This window comes from Tripterygium wilfordii, chromosome 20, assembly GCF_013401445.1.
Source record: "Tripterygium wilfordii isolate XIE 37 chromosome 20, ASM1340144v1, whole genome shotgun sequence".
Taxonomy (NCBI): Eukaryota; Viridiplantae; Streptophyta; class Magnoliopsida; order Celastrales; family Celastraceae; genus Tripterygium; species Tripterygium wilfordii.
This window is the reverse complement of record NC_052251.1, coordinates 3,177,318-3,194,602: the sequence shown is the minus strand read 5'-3', so window position 1 is coordinate 3,194,602 and position 17,285 is coordinate 3,177,318. Positions and strand designations below refer to the sequence as shown.

General features: G+C 33.2%; 2 protein-coding genes across 2 annotated transcripts; one reads left to right on the top strand and one right to left on the bottom strand.

Annotated features, from left to right (window-relative positions):
• The first annotated feature begins 575 nt into the window (after positions 1 to 575).
• On the top strand, positions 576 to 6,249 carry LOC119986577. The gene is made up of 14 exons (XM_038831198.1): positions 576 to 905; positions 1,315 to 1,981; positions 2,255 to 2,390; positions 2,497 to 2,617; positions 2,699 to 2,788; positions 2,912 to 3,211; positions 3,285 to 3,392; positions 3,493 to 3,564; positions 3,795 to 3,881; positions 4,151 to 4,222; positions 4,320 to 4,409; positions 5,146 to 5,253; positions 5,741 to 5,809; positions 6,009 to 6,249. Exons 1-14 carry the CDS (start codon positions 654 to 656, stop codon positions 6,081 to 6,083), a joined length of 2,247 nt encoding a protein of 748 aa, XP_038687126.1. The 5' UTR covers positions 576 to 653; the 3' UTR covers positions 6,084 to 6,249.
• Positions 6,250 to 6,785: 536 nt separating this feature from the next.
• On the bottom strand, positions 6,786 to 16,559 carry LOC119986852. Its single transcript, XM_038831546.1, has 15 exons — positions 16,449 to 16,559; positions 13,442 to 13,603; positions 13,232 to 13,324; positions 12,940 to 13,155; positions 12,665 to 12,817; positions 12,470 to 12,523; positions 12,243 to 12,373; positions 11,687 to 11,927; positions 8,798 to 8,959; positions 8,586 to 8,678; positions 8,264 to 8,479; positions 7,857 to 8,009; positions 7,643 to 7,696; positions 7,406 to 7,543; positions 6,786 to 7,160 (listed from the first exon to the last, which is right to left on the bottom strand). Exons 1-15 carry the CDS (start codon positions 16,557 to 16,559, stop codon positions 6,786 to 6,788), a joined length of 2,352 nt encoding a protein of 783 aa, XP_038687474.1.
• Positions 16,560 to 17,285: the final 726 nt, after the last annotated feature.

The window sequence follows — 17,285 nt, the reverse complement described above, 5'->3', positions numbered from 1 at the left end:
TTGTGTGAAGAAGTGGAGAGCTGGTAAGAAATTGAGAGAGACTGCATCGACAAGCATAAGAAGAATCAAGAAAAGAAAACAACCGTGAAGGGGAGGATTTATGAAGGCAGTCCTTGAACCGACATTAAATTGCAAAGTTGAAGAGCGGAAGAGACGGAAAATGAATCGGCTAAGACGAACATGGTTTGGATTAGGAATCGTCGCCGGAATAGGAAGCCGATCGGGTTTCCCACGCGTGGAGAAGGGGGGCTAATACACGCGTCTCACAGTTATTCCTTTTTAGATGATGACGTGGCCTTACGAAAACGCAGAATTCTCCCTTCGAGGCTTCTGTTATTATATGTAGTATTGATTGATTGATTGATGAGTTTGCATTGAATCTCGAACTAACTTAACCGTTAGCACGGCATGTTTGGCCCGAGTTTAAACCCACCCAACTTAACGATCCAAAATATAGAGACCCAGTTCTCGGTTGGAAAAATATTTGATCCTCCAAGCCTAAGCAGAAACAGGGGAATTAAATATTTGGAAAAAAACTGCAATGCCACGTAGGCATTAGGCTGACAGATATCTTCTTCCCTATCTATACCTGAAAGTTTGTTTCCGCGCATAAGCCCTTCGAATGGTGTTTCTTATCGTCTGATTCTTGCAGAATGGACGGTCTTGCTATTGCCACCCTCAAAGCAACCGCAACTGCCACCACTGCTTTATTTGTCGATAGATTGGTGCGGTTTCCTTCTGTGTTTGTCGGAAGAAGAAGAAGTGGAGGTCTGAGCTTCGCTCGAAAGGTTAAAAAATTCGCAGTTTTCGCGTCGAAAGAAGATGCTAAGTTCGACCAATGGGAGTTCATGGAGCTCGAGTGGGGCCGGATGCGTGGCGAAGACCCCAAACTTACCCTAGCCAAGGTTCTCTCCTCTGGTCATATGTCTGTATTTGTGTGTGACAATCTGTGAATTGTATTGAATGTCTTATTACAATTCCCTCCGTTGGATTAAACGACAGTACTTTTTTTATTTCTTGTTCTACTTTTTTGAATCCTGAATTGCAATTCATCATACCTAAAGAAGAGAATGTTTTTAGTGCTTTCTGGCATAATATTGGGAATGGCAAGGTATTTCTTGTAGTTTTTTTTTTTTGTTTGGGTAACTTTTCGTTTAGTTGTGCTAACTATGAGGTTTTCTAGGCATGTTCTTGGGTTCAAAAGATTGAAAGATAATGAAGACTGTTTCTTATAATTTCTCATGCATTTGATTTAGGTGGTTGTACTTGTGAATTTAATTTTGATTTTGATGGCTATGTATTTCTGGATTTCAGATAATGGGTAAAAAGGTTAATCCATATGCAACTGATCTTGAAATTGAGAAAGAATTTTACAAGAACAAGGGTAAAATAGTGGAAATAGAGGAGGTTCCCTTTGATGAATTGGAGGAAACAAAATTGTCGAGTTCTGTGGATGGTTTGAATTTGGTTCGTCCTGTTCCAAAAAGAGGATTGAAATTCCAAGAGGAAAAGCCAGTTGCACGGGAGATAAAGAAACCGAGTTCGCTGACTGTGAATGCATCAAGCAGTAAGAGGAGTAATGTTCCAAATGTTATATTAAGAAAGCCGGGTGTCTTTAAAGAAGATGATGTTGAAGATAAGTCATCAAGGTCAAGTTTGAGGATCAAACCAAATTTAAAATTGAAAATGAGGGATGAGCAAACCAACGAAAAATTCAGTGATATGACACTTTTGAGAAGGCCACAGCCAAAGAGTGCCAATATGAGTGCTGTCGGGAATAAAGAGCAATCTGGTAACATGGAAAGCAAAGTTAATGATGCTCTTGGATTGAAGACAAGAACCGAAGAAGAGAATAGTAACTTCCCAGATGTTACATTATTGAAAAAGCCTGAAACTAGAAAGAGTGATCTTGGAGAATTGTCTGAAGTAGAGAATGGTACAGTTGTAAAGGAGCAAGAACAAGAAGATAACTTCATATTAGGTAAAGTATGGACTTGATTGCCTTATAGTTTATTCTCTTTCTGGGTTTTATCTTACTTCAAATTTTCTCTTCTTTTCTTTCTGTTTTTTTTTTTTTTTTTTTCGATTTGCTCCTGTATAAATGCTCTATACTAAAATATTTTTCACCAATTTGACAAAAAAAATTATTTTTCTTTCTTGAAATGCTAGAACCCAAACCAAATCCTCTTAAACAAAAGATTAAGTGCCCTTTGACTGGGATTATTATAATTGACAAAGAACTTGGTTTTCTAAGGAATGCAGCCACCTGAACGGAACGCCAGGGCTTCTGCTTTGGAAGAAGCTTCAACTAGTGAACATGCTAATAGTAATTCTGTAGATTCCAGTCTCAAAGTCTCGGCTGAAGCGACACTGCATGGAAAACCAAAAAGGTAGTGTAACTATTCTTTAAAATTGTGTATTCTAATGTTAAGCTTAAAAATCTGTTGTAATTTTTTAGATATGGTTTTTTTTCTTAATTTATATATTTTTTAATAGATTAGACCAGTCCCTCAGAGAAATATCACAGTTTAGAACTGAAAAAACAGTGCTTGTGAATTCTGAAGATAAGGAAAATGCTGTTGACGTTGAGAACTCCACTTCTAGCTTGGCATTGCAGGTCAGATTATTATAATGTTGATGACCTTATCCTTTCGATCAATTTAAGTTGCGTGATTATTCTTCCCTCATTACAATTTAGGATACTGACTGGAAGAGGGCAGAAGGTTTGCTCAAATTAGGAGATAAAGAGGAGGTGGAATTGTTAAGCTCCAGCACCAGGGGATTTATCGTAAGTACATATGAGGAATTGATGATTTATGGGCTTCATTTTTTTTTCCTTTCTAGATGGTCATTTACGTTTTTATACACAATGCGATTTTCTATTACTGAGCTGTGCACAACCATTGTACAGGTATCTTTCGGCTCTTTGATAGGATTTTTGCCATACCGCAATCTTGCTGCAAGGTGGAAATTCTTGGCTTTTGAGACATGGTTGAGACAGAAGGGGTTAGATCCATCAGTATACCGGAAAAGCTTAGGAGTTGTTGGGGGATATGATGTCACGTACGAAAATTCCTCTCCTGATTTAAGCATTCAGCCAGAGGTTCATGACAAAGTAGTGGCAGAACTTCCAAAGGATATGAAATTGGAAGATCTTCTTAGTATTTATGACCAGCAGAAACTCAAATTCTTGTCATCATTTGTTGGTCAGGTTTGAAGAATTCAGTTTTACTTCATATCTTCTATATGTCTATTTCAGTTATTGATAAAGTTGATATTTGCAGAGAGTCAAAGCAAATGTGGTAATGGCTGACAGAAAATTTAGTAAACTTATATTTTCCATGAGACCAAAAGAAAAGGATGAGTTCATTGAGAAAAAGAGAAGTCTCATGGTGAGGAGTTATATCCAGCATTAATAGTTGTTTGATAACAACCCTATACTTTGGATGCAATCACAGGCTTCAGATGCTTATCCCATTTGTGTTGCTGCAGGCTAGGCTCCGTGTTGGTGACGTTGTGAAATGCTGCATCAAGAAGATTGCTTATTTTGGTATTTTTGTTGAGGTAATACTGCTTGCTCATGTTTCTCAGAATCACCCATACTGTCAGTGATTGATATGGAAGTAACAACTGCATGAAAACAAGATTATATTGACAAGATGTTGATTGGTTGGGGACTGGTGTGGAGGGAATTTTTGCTTCATGCTTTGTGTTGTTTTGGTGCTTGAGTCTGCAGTTCAGAGTTATTTAAATTTCTTCAGGGCTTTTTCAATCGAATTTGACTTCTTATATAGGTTGAAGGGGTTTCTGCTTTAATACACCAGACTGAAGTTGCATGGGATGCCACTTTGGACCCATCATCGTTTTTCAGAATTGGTCAGGTATATCGACTGGTTTGCTGATTGAACTGCTGGAAATTATTTATTTTTTTCACCTAGTAGTGACACATTCTTGTTTGTAAAATATTTGATGAATCAGATTAGCTTGAATAATTAAATTATTTAAATCTTTGTGGCTACATATCTGCCTTTCTTCTTGTCCTTCTTGTGCTTTCCTTGTACTGAAATTGATGATGTATTTAGTATGTCATCAAGCCTTCTTACCTTTGTTCACGTCTTGTTTTTGAATATTGGAAACAATCATATTTCAGATTGTGGAGGCAAAAGTTCACCAATTAGACTTTGCGCTTGAACGGATCTTTCTATCTTTAAAGGAGCTTACGGTATTTTATAACTTTATAGCTTATTCTATTTTTAATATTTTGTTCTCAGCGATTTTGCTAATATTGACAATCTGCTGGTTATATTTTCTTTTGGCAGCCGGATCCACTTATTGATGCCTTGGAGTCTGTGGTCGGCGATCGTGTTCCCTTGGATGGGGGGCTTGTAGCGGCAGAAGCAGATATTGAGGTATTCTTTTCCAACCTAGATATGGGAAGATGAATCCTTTCATAATATTTGTGTAATAAAACTCGGAAAAATAGTACAACTAAAACCCCATTTTAGCATGATGTATGGGTTGAAGCATCAGAGTTTTTAAAGTCAATTTCTTTCAAGCCAACAAAAGACGAATATTTGAGTGCAATTCAGTCAATATTGCTAAGGAACGACTCTTTTCAAAAGTTTGTTGTAAGACTTTACAATGTCAACACCTGGGATGACATAATTTCAAGTCTCCAATTAGATAAAATTCCGTACAAATCATTGTGAAGAAGAAGATACAATGTTGGAATATCACATGCTTCGGATGTTGTGATTGAGAGGGTTTGAAATATCACGTTAGTGGCATTGCCGGATGTGGATCTCCTTCCTATCTAAATCCGTGCTTGCCAATTATTCCATGGTGTCTCAGTCCTTTTCTTCATATGCAAAGTGCAAACAGACATCAATGTTGTGGCTGATGTCAGTGCAGTTTGTCGGTTTCACTAATTTTTGTGATATTAATCATAATTAAGGTAATTAATATCCTCAATTTTGTGGGTACTGCTACGAGGCTATCAATGTCTCACCCAACTGCCACATTCTATTTTATACTTCCTGTCCTTGCCAACCGCTATGTAGGATGTTTTCTCTGGTGTAGGCATCAAGAAATACCAATATTTGTTGTCATGGTTGATGCTCACTAGCTGACCTTAAATATTGACAGTGGGCTGATGTGGAATTGCTCATCAAAGAATTGCAACAGATAAAAGGAATTGAGTCTGTATCAAAAGGCCGTTTTTTCTTGAGCCCTGGTTTGGCTCCAACGTTTCAGGTATAAAGGCTTGATCCTAATACTCAAATATATTTAAATGAAAATGGATGGATGATTATTATATTTTCCTCAGGAGATCCCAGTTCATATTTTGCTTTGGGGTTGTCCATCAAACTTTCAATTCATATGCTATTGGTAATTAAAATAATTTTAGTGGATGTTGTTCCTGAATTCAGTGTTGAGTATCTTTCAGAAATGTAAAATAGTTGTTGGAATTTATTTGAGGAATTGTCAAAACAAAATATCCAAAAACTTGTGTCGTATTTCAATCTTAGCTATTTGAACCGAGTATTGCATTATAACCTGTACTTGGTAGTTTTGTTCGAAGCTCTTCCAGTTGTTGATTTACTGAGCAACACTCGTTTATCATCTCCTTGGAATTTCCCAAGTTATGTTTGGACAGATTAGTCTACACAAAGTGGTGAACTCTCTTTTTGTCAGAATTGCGTCGTTGAATTTGATTTTAATCCATCCCTTTCTGTTGCAGGTTTATATGGCATCCATGTTCGAGAACCAGTACAAGTTACTTGCTAGGTCTGGAAACAAAGTCCAAGAGGTGAAATTTCCTTATATTTACGATCTTTGGAAAGTGTCAACATGATGAATTGGTGTTATGCGCAGCATTTTCTTCTACATCCAGAAGAGTTGAACTTTAAATCCTCAGACTTTCATGCTCTTTTGAAAAGAAGGAGAATGTGTTATTTTAGTGGTGTAAAGAAGCAAAATATGAATGATGATTTGTTATTTTGGGGCAGGTAATGGTTGAAGCATCATTGGGAAAGGAAGAGATGAAGTCTGCAATTCAGTCATGCACCAACAGAGTGGGTTAGGTTGATTCTATTAATCATCCTTGTGTAATTTTCCTCATTCCCTGGATTAGTTCTAGACTTCTAGCATTATAGTTCAAATATTTTGATGTTTGATTTAATGTAGAACAGATCATCTTGTTACAGGAAGGTCACATAGCTATACACTTATACACACTTATTATGGTCATGAGTCTTATTGAACAAAATAGTTAGTATACAAAGAGCTCAAGTTAAATGCTAATGGTAGTCTATTTCTACCCTGACAACACACCTAACTATATGAATTAGCCCCTCCAAATGTTAACCCTCCTATAATGTAAGCTTGACATAGGAATAAGAGAAACCTTTTTTGGTGTGGTACTTGTTCTCTAAGAGTGTTGAGATTGATGGGCTTCTTATTAGAAAGTAATAGAGACAATCCATGATTTGGGCAACTTTTAAGTGGGGTGCATGTTCATTGGAATCGAATTTAGAACCTTTTCAATTCATATGGTTTGGCCCTGATTCATCCTAGTGTTTATTTTTGTTTTACAAATTACAACATAAATTATATTTTTATGTCAGTGCAATCAAAAGCATCATACCCTTAATACATTACATAGGATTTGGTATATAAAAAAAGGGTAAGAAAACTTATATACTGAAATGGGGATATATTAATATATTATTGAATTATTAAAATGGCTAAAGAATTATTCTCCCCAAATATAGCTTGAGAAAACATTAGTCCCCACTATGGCCACCTTCACCTCCATAGAAGAATTGATGTCCTATTTTAGGGTTAACAACCCCTTGATCTATAACTCGATATTCAGGAACATCGTTGAACGTTCCAGTGTCTTGAGCATCCACAACGTTTCCGGATTCATCAACAATCACAACATTCCTACAGAATGCATCACGACTATCATCTCCTTTAATAACAAGTGACCTTGACCCCATCGGAGGACTAGGTATCATAGTACGACTATATACTTTTCCTCCCCACTCAGCATGGGTAGCTGGATTGGCTAATGCGGTGAAGATTTTCGCAGGCCAATACCCAACTTGAGTTCTGTCTTTTCCAAATTGAAGCCACCAGTTCCCATTACCAGGGTCCTATCATTCACCAAAGATCAATCGATTCACATAATCAACGTTTTGAATCTCAATACTAGCTAGTATCCTAACTATCACAGCTGCTAAGTTATGCGCATGCACAAGATTTCATGTGAAGCTCACGAATTCACTTTAATCATGTAACTTAGCAGCTGCGATAACCACGATACCAACTATTGAAATGTTTATCATTTTCATATTGAAATAATCACAGAGGACATGAGTTTGAAGAGATGGATGTTTACCCTAAACAAAGTAAATATGATGACATAAACTGGTCCACCAGGTTGAGAGATTTGACTAATAATGGCGTCCACTGGTATATCCGGTCTGACAAGTACAAATCCAGGGCATAAAGTATTGTAACAACCTGATCCACTTTCCTATAATATTGTTTGAAAAGAAAGAAAATTAAATACAATGAAGAGTATTTAATGACATTGATTAAGTCATATATCTTAAGATAAATGAAATTAACTTACGTTTGTGTAAATATAAAGTCTAGTATTGTTGTCTTTGTATATATAAGGATTCACCTGGGTGATTAATAAAACCAGACACAAATTAGAGACAATACAATCAAATTTTTACCCTTCGCAATCTAGCATACAGTTAATTGTTAATCATCAAATATCGCTAATAGGTTACTAAATAAATAAATAAAACTGGAATTGATGAGCGTAGAAATTTACTTACTATCCATCCAACTTCTATACTATCTCGTTCATTTTGTAGCTTAACTTGGACGAGACTGTATTGAGGACCCCAAGCTATCGGATTGTGTATACTGGCAGTCATTCCAGCTCCATTGTACCTTTTGCTACTAGGTTTGGTGCCGATCACAGAATACTAATAATGGAAAAATAATTAATTAAATCACTAAGTACTCTAATTAAAAACCCGATTTAGAGACTTCATAAATCCTTAGAGTCTACACTTCACATCTAATGATGGAGAAAAAGTCGACACATTTAAAAAAAATAATTTGTGTGATGTGACACACCTCCCAAATCGTTGGATTTAAATTGTAAACTCTACAAAATTAAACGAATTACGGAGGCTAAATCTTCAAAAAAATGTGTATAGCAACAAAAGTTTCTCACATGAGTTCCAGGTTGGCCAGCAGTGAGTGGTTGATATGTTGAATCATGTATTTCTGCAGCAAATTTGGCTCGGACTAAATCATCTTTAGTTGTTCTTTTGATAGGAACAGTACCTGCTGGACATCCTTTACCATTTTGCCAAATATTCGCAAATGATGATTCATGGGTTGTTGAGGAATGTTCCAAACTCCTCTCTGGATACCAACTTGGACTCATCTATATATACATTTAATGTTGTTTCAAATTTATATTTATCATATAATATTAGAATATTAATGCATTTAGACTGTCAGCACGTACAAATTAAAAACCAAACACTCACCTCAGGATGAAAATTATGATTTTTCAATGCTGGATGGTCAAACGTCGGTTGTTTATAAAAATCTACGCAATCATATTTTTCGCCATGAACTGTCTGCAAGTACAATTATATTCTATTAACTACATAAAAATAATATACTCATCTTATCTCATATTTATTTCCTTTATACCTAAAAATTTAAAAAGAGTAGCTAAGAAAAAAAAAAGTTTTACCAGAATTGTTGTATTTGCTGGTTTATTTAAAAGTTTGAGTTGCTTCTCCAACTCCAAATTTTCTTCTCTTGATAATTTTCTTGCTTGAACTCCAACATGGTGCTCACAAAAACACCATATAAATAAAAGTAGCAGAACAACCCTTAAAGTCATAGAAGTAACCTGTATATGTCAAGAAGCCATCGGAAACAAGTCAAATAATATACATATATGTACCTATATATATATATATATATATGTGGTATATCTATGAACTAATGATTATTTTAACAAAGAATAAGACTAAAAATGCTGGATGAAGCAGTTGGATTTAATTAAAGAAATGATTTTTGATTTAGCCCAACATATTTAACCATCCGTCGCCATTTTTATCAAGCAAAAGAAATAGAAAGACAGATCAAGGCAAATATTGCACAAAAAGATTAAAAAAAATGGATGTATGATAGTGATTAAATTAGTTGCTTACTTGGTTGCAAGAGCAAGAGACTGACGAGCAAAATTCTGAAAAACTTTGATATGAATTTTCTGTTTGATATATATTTGCCAATTCTTCTAATGTATAAAGTAGTCCATATTTATATACCACCTCTAATTAAAATATTTCCATGTAAATAAATATTTTTTTAGATTTACATTGAAGGAATTTTTTGTCGAGTAGTGGAAACTAATAGAAACTGACATATACAGAAAAATAAATATACCAAAAATATTATGACTTGGATATTTCAAGTAATAAAAAAATCTCTATATATATAAATTTTATATGGAGTGGATACAAATAGATACATATTCAGAAAAATAAACTTTTTAATTTTTTTCTTATGAAATTTTAAAACGTTCTCTCTCAAAATAAATGTTAGATTTTGAAAAAAATTACATAATGATATTTCTAAATAAATAATGATATTTTGAAAAACAGTTAAATTGAGCCTAAAGTGGGAAATTTTTGACTAAATTCATAATTCAAAAAATAATTGAATTTCAATAAACCATGAAATTTACTTTTTTTCCAAAAAAGTTGAATTTATTAAAATATTGAAATTAGGCCTTGAAAGGTAAAATTAGAACTAAATTCACATTTTAAACAAACAATGATATTTCAAAAACAGTGAAATTGGGCTAAAGATGTGAAATTTGGATGAAATTCACAATTAAAAAAACAATATAACTTCAAAAAAACAATGGAACTTTGGCTGTTTTTAAAAATAATAGAATTTATTAAAAATATTCAAATTAGGGCTTAAAATGTAAAATATAGACTAAATTCATATTCCAAAACAATAATCAGATTTCAAAAATTAAAAAAATGGGCCTAAAATGTGAAATTACTTAATTCACAATTAAAAAAATAACGGAATTTAAAATATATATAATATCACTGCCTAATAATGATTAGCTGCATTTTCCATCCGGAAGCACTACATGTTCATAAGTGTCCATAATCTAGGTGGCATGAGCAGAAGTGTGGGAAACCATCTAATACAAAATGATTCCCCACACTTCTCCTCATGCCACCTAGATTATGGACACTTATGGATACCAAAATTATGGACACATATCATTTTGGTTTTCCCATTTTTCAAAATACATTCCTGCAATACTAATCCAATACTACGTCTCTCATTAGTTTCTTGAATCTGATGACACAAGCAAACGTTCAAATGTATAAAGTGGTGCATATTTATATACCAACTCTAATTGATATCTTTCCCTGTAAAGAAAGATATTTTGAGATTTACATTAGCGGATTTTTTTTTTTGTTAATGAGTATCCATAGATAAATACCTACATACAAAGAAAAACGAATAGAGAAAAATATTATTTCTTGGTATTTCATCCAAATAATGAAAAATCAAATAATTACTAAATAAATCTTTTCCTCATATAACATTTTTTTTTTGGAATACAAGCACTAAAAGGAAGGGGAGAATTTTTGTTTCACCATATTTGCTTTGGAGGGAAAGCGGGGTGGGGGGATTTAGAGGGGTTAAGCAAGGTAATGAAAAATCTAAAAGTACTTTAAAAATAATTAAATGAGGTAGGGGTAATATGTGTTGGACCAACGAAGTTTTTGCACTCTCTTGCACATGCAAAAATGCTTTCTGGAGCTTATTTCTCATTGACAGCATTCGCCTCAAAATAATAAATGAAACCTTAATGCTCAAGAATGTGCGAGCAAACAGTGATTTGGCTCAAAGTTTTTCTCAAGATCCCATTGTGGCTAGAAAATAAGTTTTCCAGTCGCTTTTGTGACTAAAGATTATTTCCTTAAATTTAACTTAGATTGACCTGAAATTTTGCATAATCATCTTTATATGTGTCTAATATGTGCTCAATACTTAGCGGTCAAATTTCATAGACTTTAGTTATGACATTTCCTAGGACACAGTTCAAGTGCAAAATTGTAAATATATAAGCCTTTTTCTGATAGGAATTTGGTTAAGCTGGTTGACTGACCAAATGAATTGAGATTGAACATGAAATTTTAATAAACATAGTCTCATGTTGTTATCTTCAATTTCATGTAAAAAGATTCTATGTTCAAGTTTATTTACGAGATGTCAAATATTTTTACCAACTACTCTTATGAGTATGAAGCTTATTTTCAAGCTTACAAGCATAAATTATATCTTTATGTCAGTGCAATCAAAAGCATCATATCCTTAATACATCACATAGGATTTGGTATATAAAAAGAGGGCAAGAAAACATATATATTGAAATGGGGATATATTAATATATCTTTGAATTATTAAAATGGCTCAAGATTATACTCTCCATATATAGGTTGAGAAAACATTAGTTCCCAGTATAGCCACCTCCACCTCCATAAAAGATTTGATGTCCTAAATTAGGGTTAACAATCCCTTGATCTATAACTTGATATACAGGGATATCGTTGAACGTTCCAGTGTCTTGAGCATCCACAATGCTTCGGGATTCATCAACAATCACAATATTCCTACAGAATGCATCATACTTGTCATCTCCTTTAATCCTAAGCGACCTTGATCCCATTGGAGGACTAGGCACGACTGGAGAACTGTATACTTTTCCTCCCCACTCGGCTTTGGTAGCTGGGTTAGCTAACCCGGTGAAGATTTTTGCAGGCCAATACCCAACTTGAGTTCTGTTTTTTCCAAATTGAAGCCACCAGTTTCCATTACTAGGGTCATATCATTCATCAAGGATCAATTGAATTACATAATCTACATTTAAAAATAATGTTATGATAGGGATTCCAGTAGCTGGTATCCCAATTATCACAGCTGTTGAGTTGTACGCACACGATTTCATTTGCATTGTGTGAAGCTCACGAATTCACTTAAATCATGTATGTCCAACTCAGCAGATGAGATAACTGGAATACCGACGATGTGATGTTTATCATGAAATGATTAAAGACGAAGTGAGTTTGAAGAGATTGTGTTAATTTACCCTATACAAAGTAAATATGATGACATAAACTGGTCCACCGGGTTGAGAGATTTGATTAATAATGGCATCAACTGGTATATCCCGTCTGACAAGTACAAATCCAGGGCAGTATGTATTGAAACAATGTGATCCACCTGACTATATATTGTTTAAAAAGAAAGAAAATTAAATACAATGGAGAGTCTTTAATAACATTAATTAAGTCATATATATCTTAAAATAAATGAAACTTACATTTTTGTAAATAAAAAGTCTAGTCTGATTCCCATTGTATAGAGAAGGATTCACCTGGGTAATTAATAAACCAGACACAAATTAAAGACAATTAATTATTTTTTGAAAAACCTTCAAATATTGTCTCTGTATATATTGATAATTGGTTAGTAAATAAACCATAACCGGAATCGATGAGTGTAGAGATTTACTTACCGTCCATCCAACTTCTACACTGTCTGGTCCGTTTTGTACCTTAACTTGGACGGAACTATATTGAGAACCCCAAGCCGTGGGATTGTGTATACTGGTAGTCATTCCAGCTCCATAGTATATTTTGCCACTAGGGTTAGTCCGGAGTATAGCGTACTAACAATGAAAAAAATCATTAATTAAATCACTAAACACTCTAATTAGAATATGTACAGCAATTAATTTAAAATTATTTTACTTATTAAAGAAATACACATGCAAAAAAAAAAATGACTTACATGAGTTCCAGGTTCAGTAGCAGTGAGTGGTTGATATGTTGAAGCATGTATTTCTGCAGCAAATTTGGCTCGGATTAAATCATCCTTAGTTGTTCTTCTGATAGGAACAGTTCCTGCTGGACATCCTTTTCCATTTTGCCATATATTCCCAAATGATGATTCATGGGTTGTTGAGGAATGCTCCAAACTCCTCTCTGGATACCAACTTGGACCCATCTATATATAAAGTTTTCATATGATATTAGAATATTGCATTTAGATTTTCAACACAAAATAAAAACCAAACCCTCACCTCAGGATGGAAATTATGATTCTTCAATGCTGGATGGTCAAACGTTGGTTGTTTATAAAAATCTACGCAATCATATTTTTCTCCATGAATTGTCTGCAAATACAATTACATTCTATTGACTACTTAAAAATAGTATACTCATTTTACCTCATATTTAATTAATTTATACCTAAATATTAAAAAAGAGTGGTTGAGAAAAAAATGATTTACCAGTATTGTTGTATTTGCTGGTTTATTCAAAAGTTTGAGTTGCTTCTCTAACTCCAAATTTTCTTCTCTTGATAATTTCCTTGCTTGAACTCCAATATGGTGCTCACAAAAACACCATGTAAATAAAAGTAGAAGAACAACCCTTAAAGCCATAGAAGTAACCTGTATATGTCAAGAAGTCATCGGAAACAAGTCAAATAATAAATATATATATATATATATATATATATATATATATATATATATATATATATATATATATATATATATATATAGCTATGCTCGGGTCGCCCGTAACTTATAAGTTACGGGCACCATGACAGTGAGCCACACACTGGAGAATGTGTATATATATATATGAACTAATGATTATTTTAGCAAATAATAAGACTAAAAATGCTAGATGAAGCGGTTGGATTTAAAAAAATGATTTTTCAATTAGTGCAACATATTTAATCATCTGTTTCAATTTTTATCAAGCAAAAGAAATAGAAAGACAGATCAAGGCACTGATGTTTCTGTCATTCAACAAATATTGCACAAAAAGATAATAAAAAAAATAGATGTATGCTCTATACGGGTCGTAAAGTGGGCCCATGATGGTGGATCCCACTGCTTTTGACTTTTTAACATTCTCATCTAAAAGGGTTCCGTAGCTTATAAGTTACGAACGTCCACACCAGAGAATATGCCTATATATATATAATTAATGATTATTTTAGTAAATTATAAGACTAAAAATGCTGGATGAAACGATTGGATTTAAAGAAATGATTTTCGAAATAGAAATAGAATAGAAATGATTATATATATGAACTAATGATTATTTTAGCAAATAATCATTTGTGTCAATTTTTATCAAGCAAAATAAATAAAAATACAAATCGAGGAACTGGTGTTTGTGTTATTTAGCAAATATTGCACAAAAAGATTAAAAAAAATAGATGCATGATGATAGTGATTAAAGTTGCTTACTTGGTTGCAAGAGCAATAGACTGATGAGCAATGTTCTGTTGATATGAATTTTCTGTTTGATAATATATTTATGGGTATCTCTCTTCTGGTGTATAAAGTAGTGCATATTTATATACCACCTTTAATTAAAATCTTTCCATGTAAAGAAATATTTTTTGAGATTTACATTAATGGAATTTTTTTTGTTGAGGAGTTAATACAAATAAATACTCACATATAAAGCAAATATAGAAAAAAATATTATTAGTTGGATATTACAAGTAATGAAAAATGAAATAATCTCTATATAAATTTTATAAGGAGGACACTTTTTTGTCAAGTAGTGGAAACAAATTGAAACTGACATATACATAAAACATATATAGAAAAAATATTATTAGTTGGATATTACAAGTAACGAAAAATCAAATAATCTCTATATAATTTTTATAAGGAGTGAATGCAAATAGATGCATATTCAAAAAAAGCGAAATTGGGGCTAAAAATGTGAAATATGGACAAAATTCATAATTCGTTAAAAGAAAACAATATAATTTTCAAAAAAAATGGATTTTCGCTCTTTTTAAAAATAATATAATTTATTAAAACATTAAAATCAGGGCTTAAAATGTAATTCATCAAAATATTAAAAAATATAATTTATTAAAAACAATAATGATATTTCAAAAAATAAAAAAGGCCTAAATTCACAATTAAAAAACAATGGAATTTAAAAAAAAAAATAGAATTTAAAGAAAGAATATAATATCATTGCCTGATAAGTGATAATGATTAGCTGCATTTTTCGAAATACATTCCTGCACTACTAATCCAGCACTACGTCTCTCATTAGTTTCTTGAATCTGACCACACAAACAAATTTTCTGTTTGATCATATATTTACCAATTCTTCTAATGTATAAAGTAGTGCATATTTATATACCACCTCTAATTAATATATTTCCAGGTAAAGAAATATATTTGAGATTTACATTAACAGTCTTTTTTTTGGGGTTAAGGAGCATCCATATATAAATAATTAGATATAGAGAAAAATAAATATAGAGAAAATATTATTAGTTGGTATTTTATCCAAATAATGAAAAATCAAATAATTTCTAAATAAATTTTTTTCTCATATAACATTTTTCCGAAGAAAAGCACTAAAAAGAAGGGGAGAACATTTTGTTTCTTCATATTTGATTTGGAGAGGGTGGATTAAGAGAGGTTAAGCAAGTAATGAAAAACAAAAAATTTTGGAGTTACAAAATTATAATTTCTAAAAGTATTTTTAAAAAATAATGAAGTGAGGTAGAGGGTCATATGTGTTGGACCTTTGGCCTCACTTTAGTTTTAATGATTCCATGTTCTATTTGATTGAGTTAATTTTGATGTGCTATTTGATTGAGTTCCATAGTTGGGGCATGTTGTGACGCCTGCGAGGTTTCTCTCTTATACATGCAAGAATACTTTCTAGAGCTTATTTTTAATTGTTGCAATGCAAGGTTGCCCTCTTACACATATAAGAATGCTTTCCGGAGATTATTTCTTATTGGTGTGCATGATGTTGCACCTATGAGGTGGCTCTCTCTTGCACATGCGAGAATGCTTTTTGGTAGAAGTGTGCAAAACACTTTTGACCTGACCCAACCCGCATACCCAACCCAACCTAGGCAAACCCTATCCCAACCCGTGTACATGAGGGTCAAATATGGGTTAAATGTATCTAACCTAAACCTAAAATGGGTAGGACGAGGGTTGTGATTTTTCTACACCCGTTTAACTCGACCTGATTATACTTAGTATAAAACGATGTCGTTGTATATGTTATTATTCAAAGACTAGGTCCCTGCACACTCTGTTAAGTGTTAAGTCTATTTTAGGTCTATAAATAACTAAGTCCCCACTACCCACTACTCCACTTAAGCCCATTGAATCAATCTCTCATAGACTTATCTCATCTCGAAAAGTCAAACCATGAAATCTTGAACCTTCCTCAAGTAATCATCCTGGTCTCCTCTCTCAATCCCTCATCTCAACCCACTGCCCTAACCCTAGCCATCCACCACCACCTCTCCACGTCTCCACCAGAGTACCAACGAGTCCAATTGTCCAGTACTCCACCAGGGGTCCAAGACAACCACCCACGACCACCATAGACCATTGAATCACACTGTAATGTTTTTTTATTTTGATCTACTACTTTCTTATTTTGATTTGAAATGAAAGTATGAAGGATGAATCATATATTGTTGAATGTTGTCTGTTAAATGTTGACTATAGTGTTGAGTACTTGAGTGAGTTATTTTGTCATTGACAAGAACTGGGATTACACATAAGTTTTTTGTCTTAGTTAAACTTACAACATGAAAAGTTCATCCATCAAGAGAGTTGAACAATTCCAACACATTAAAGTTGACCATTTTACTCTATTTATTGTTCGTAGATGTCTAGCTTGTTAGTTTAGCCTTTGTAGAACGTCTCGTAACAAAAAGATTCCAAAAGACCAAGTTTTGTTCCCAAATTGGACAAAAATATGTAAAGTTCGTCCATGGAGAGAGTTGAAAAATTCTAAACCATCAAAATTAACCGTTGTACTCTATTTATTGTTCTTAGATGTCTAATTTGCTAGTTTAACATGCATAAAATGTTTCATAACAAAAAGATGTCAAAAGACCAAACTTTATTTCAAATTGGGCAAAAATGTGTAAAGTTCATCTATGGAGATAGGGGAGCAATTTTAAAACACCAAACACCCTTTCTTAAAAATTCAAATCTTAACCTGTCCTGGGGTTTGGTAAAAATATTAGCCAATTGAATTTTAGGGGATATATACTCAAGAGAGATGGCTTTATCTTCAACAAGCTCACGAATAAAATGATGACGAATG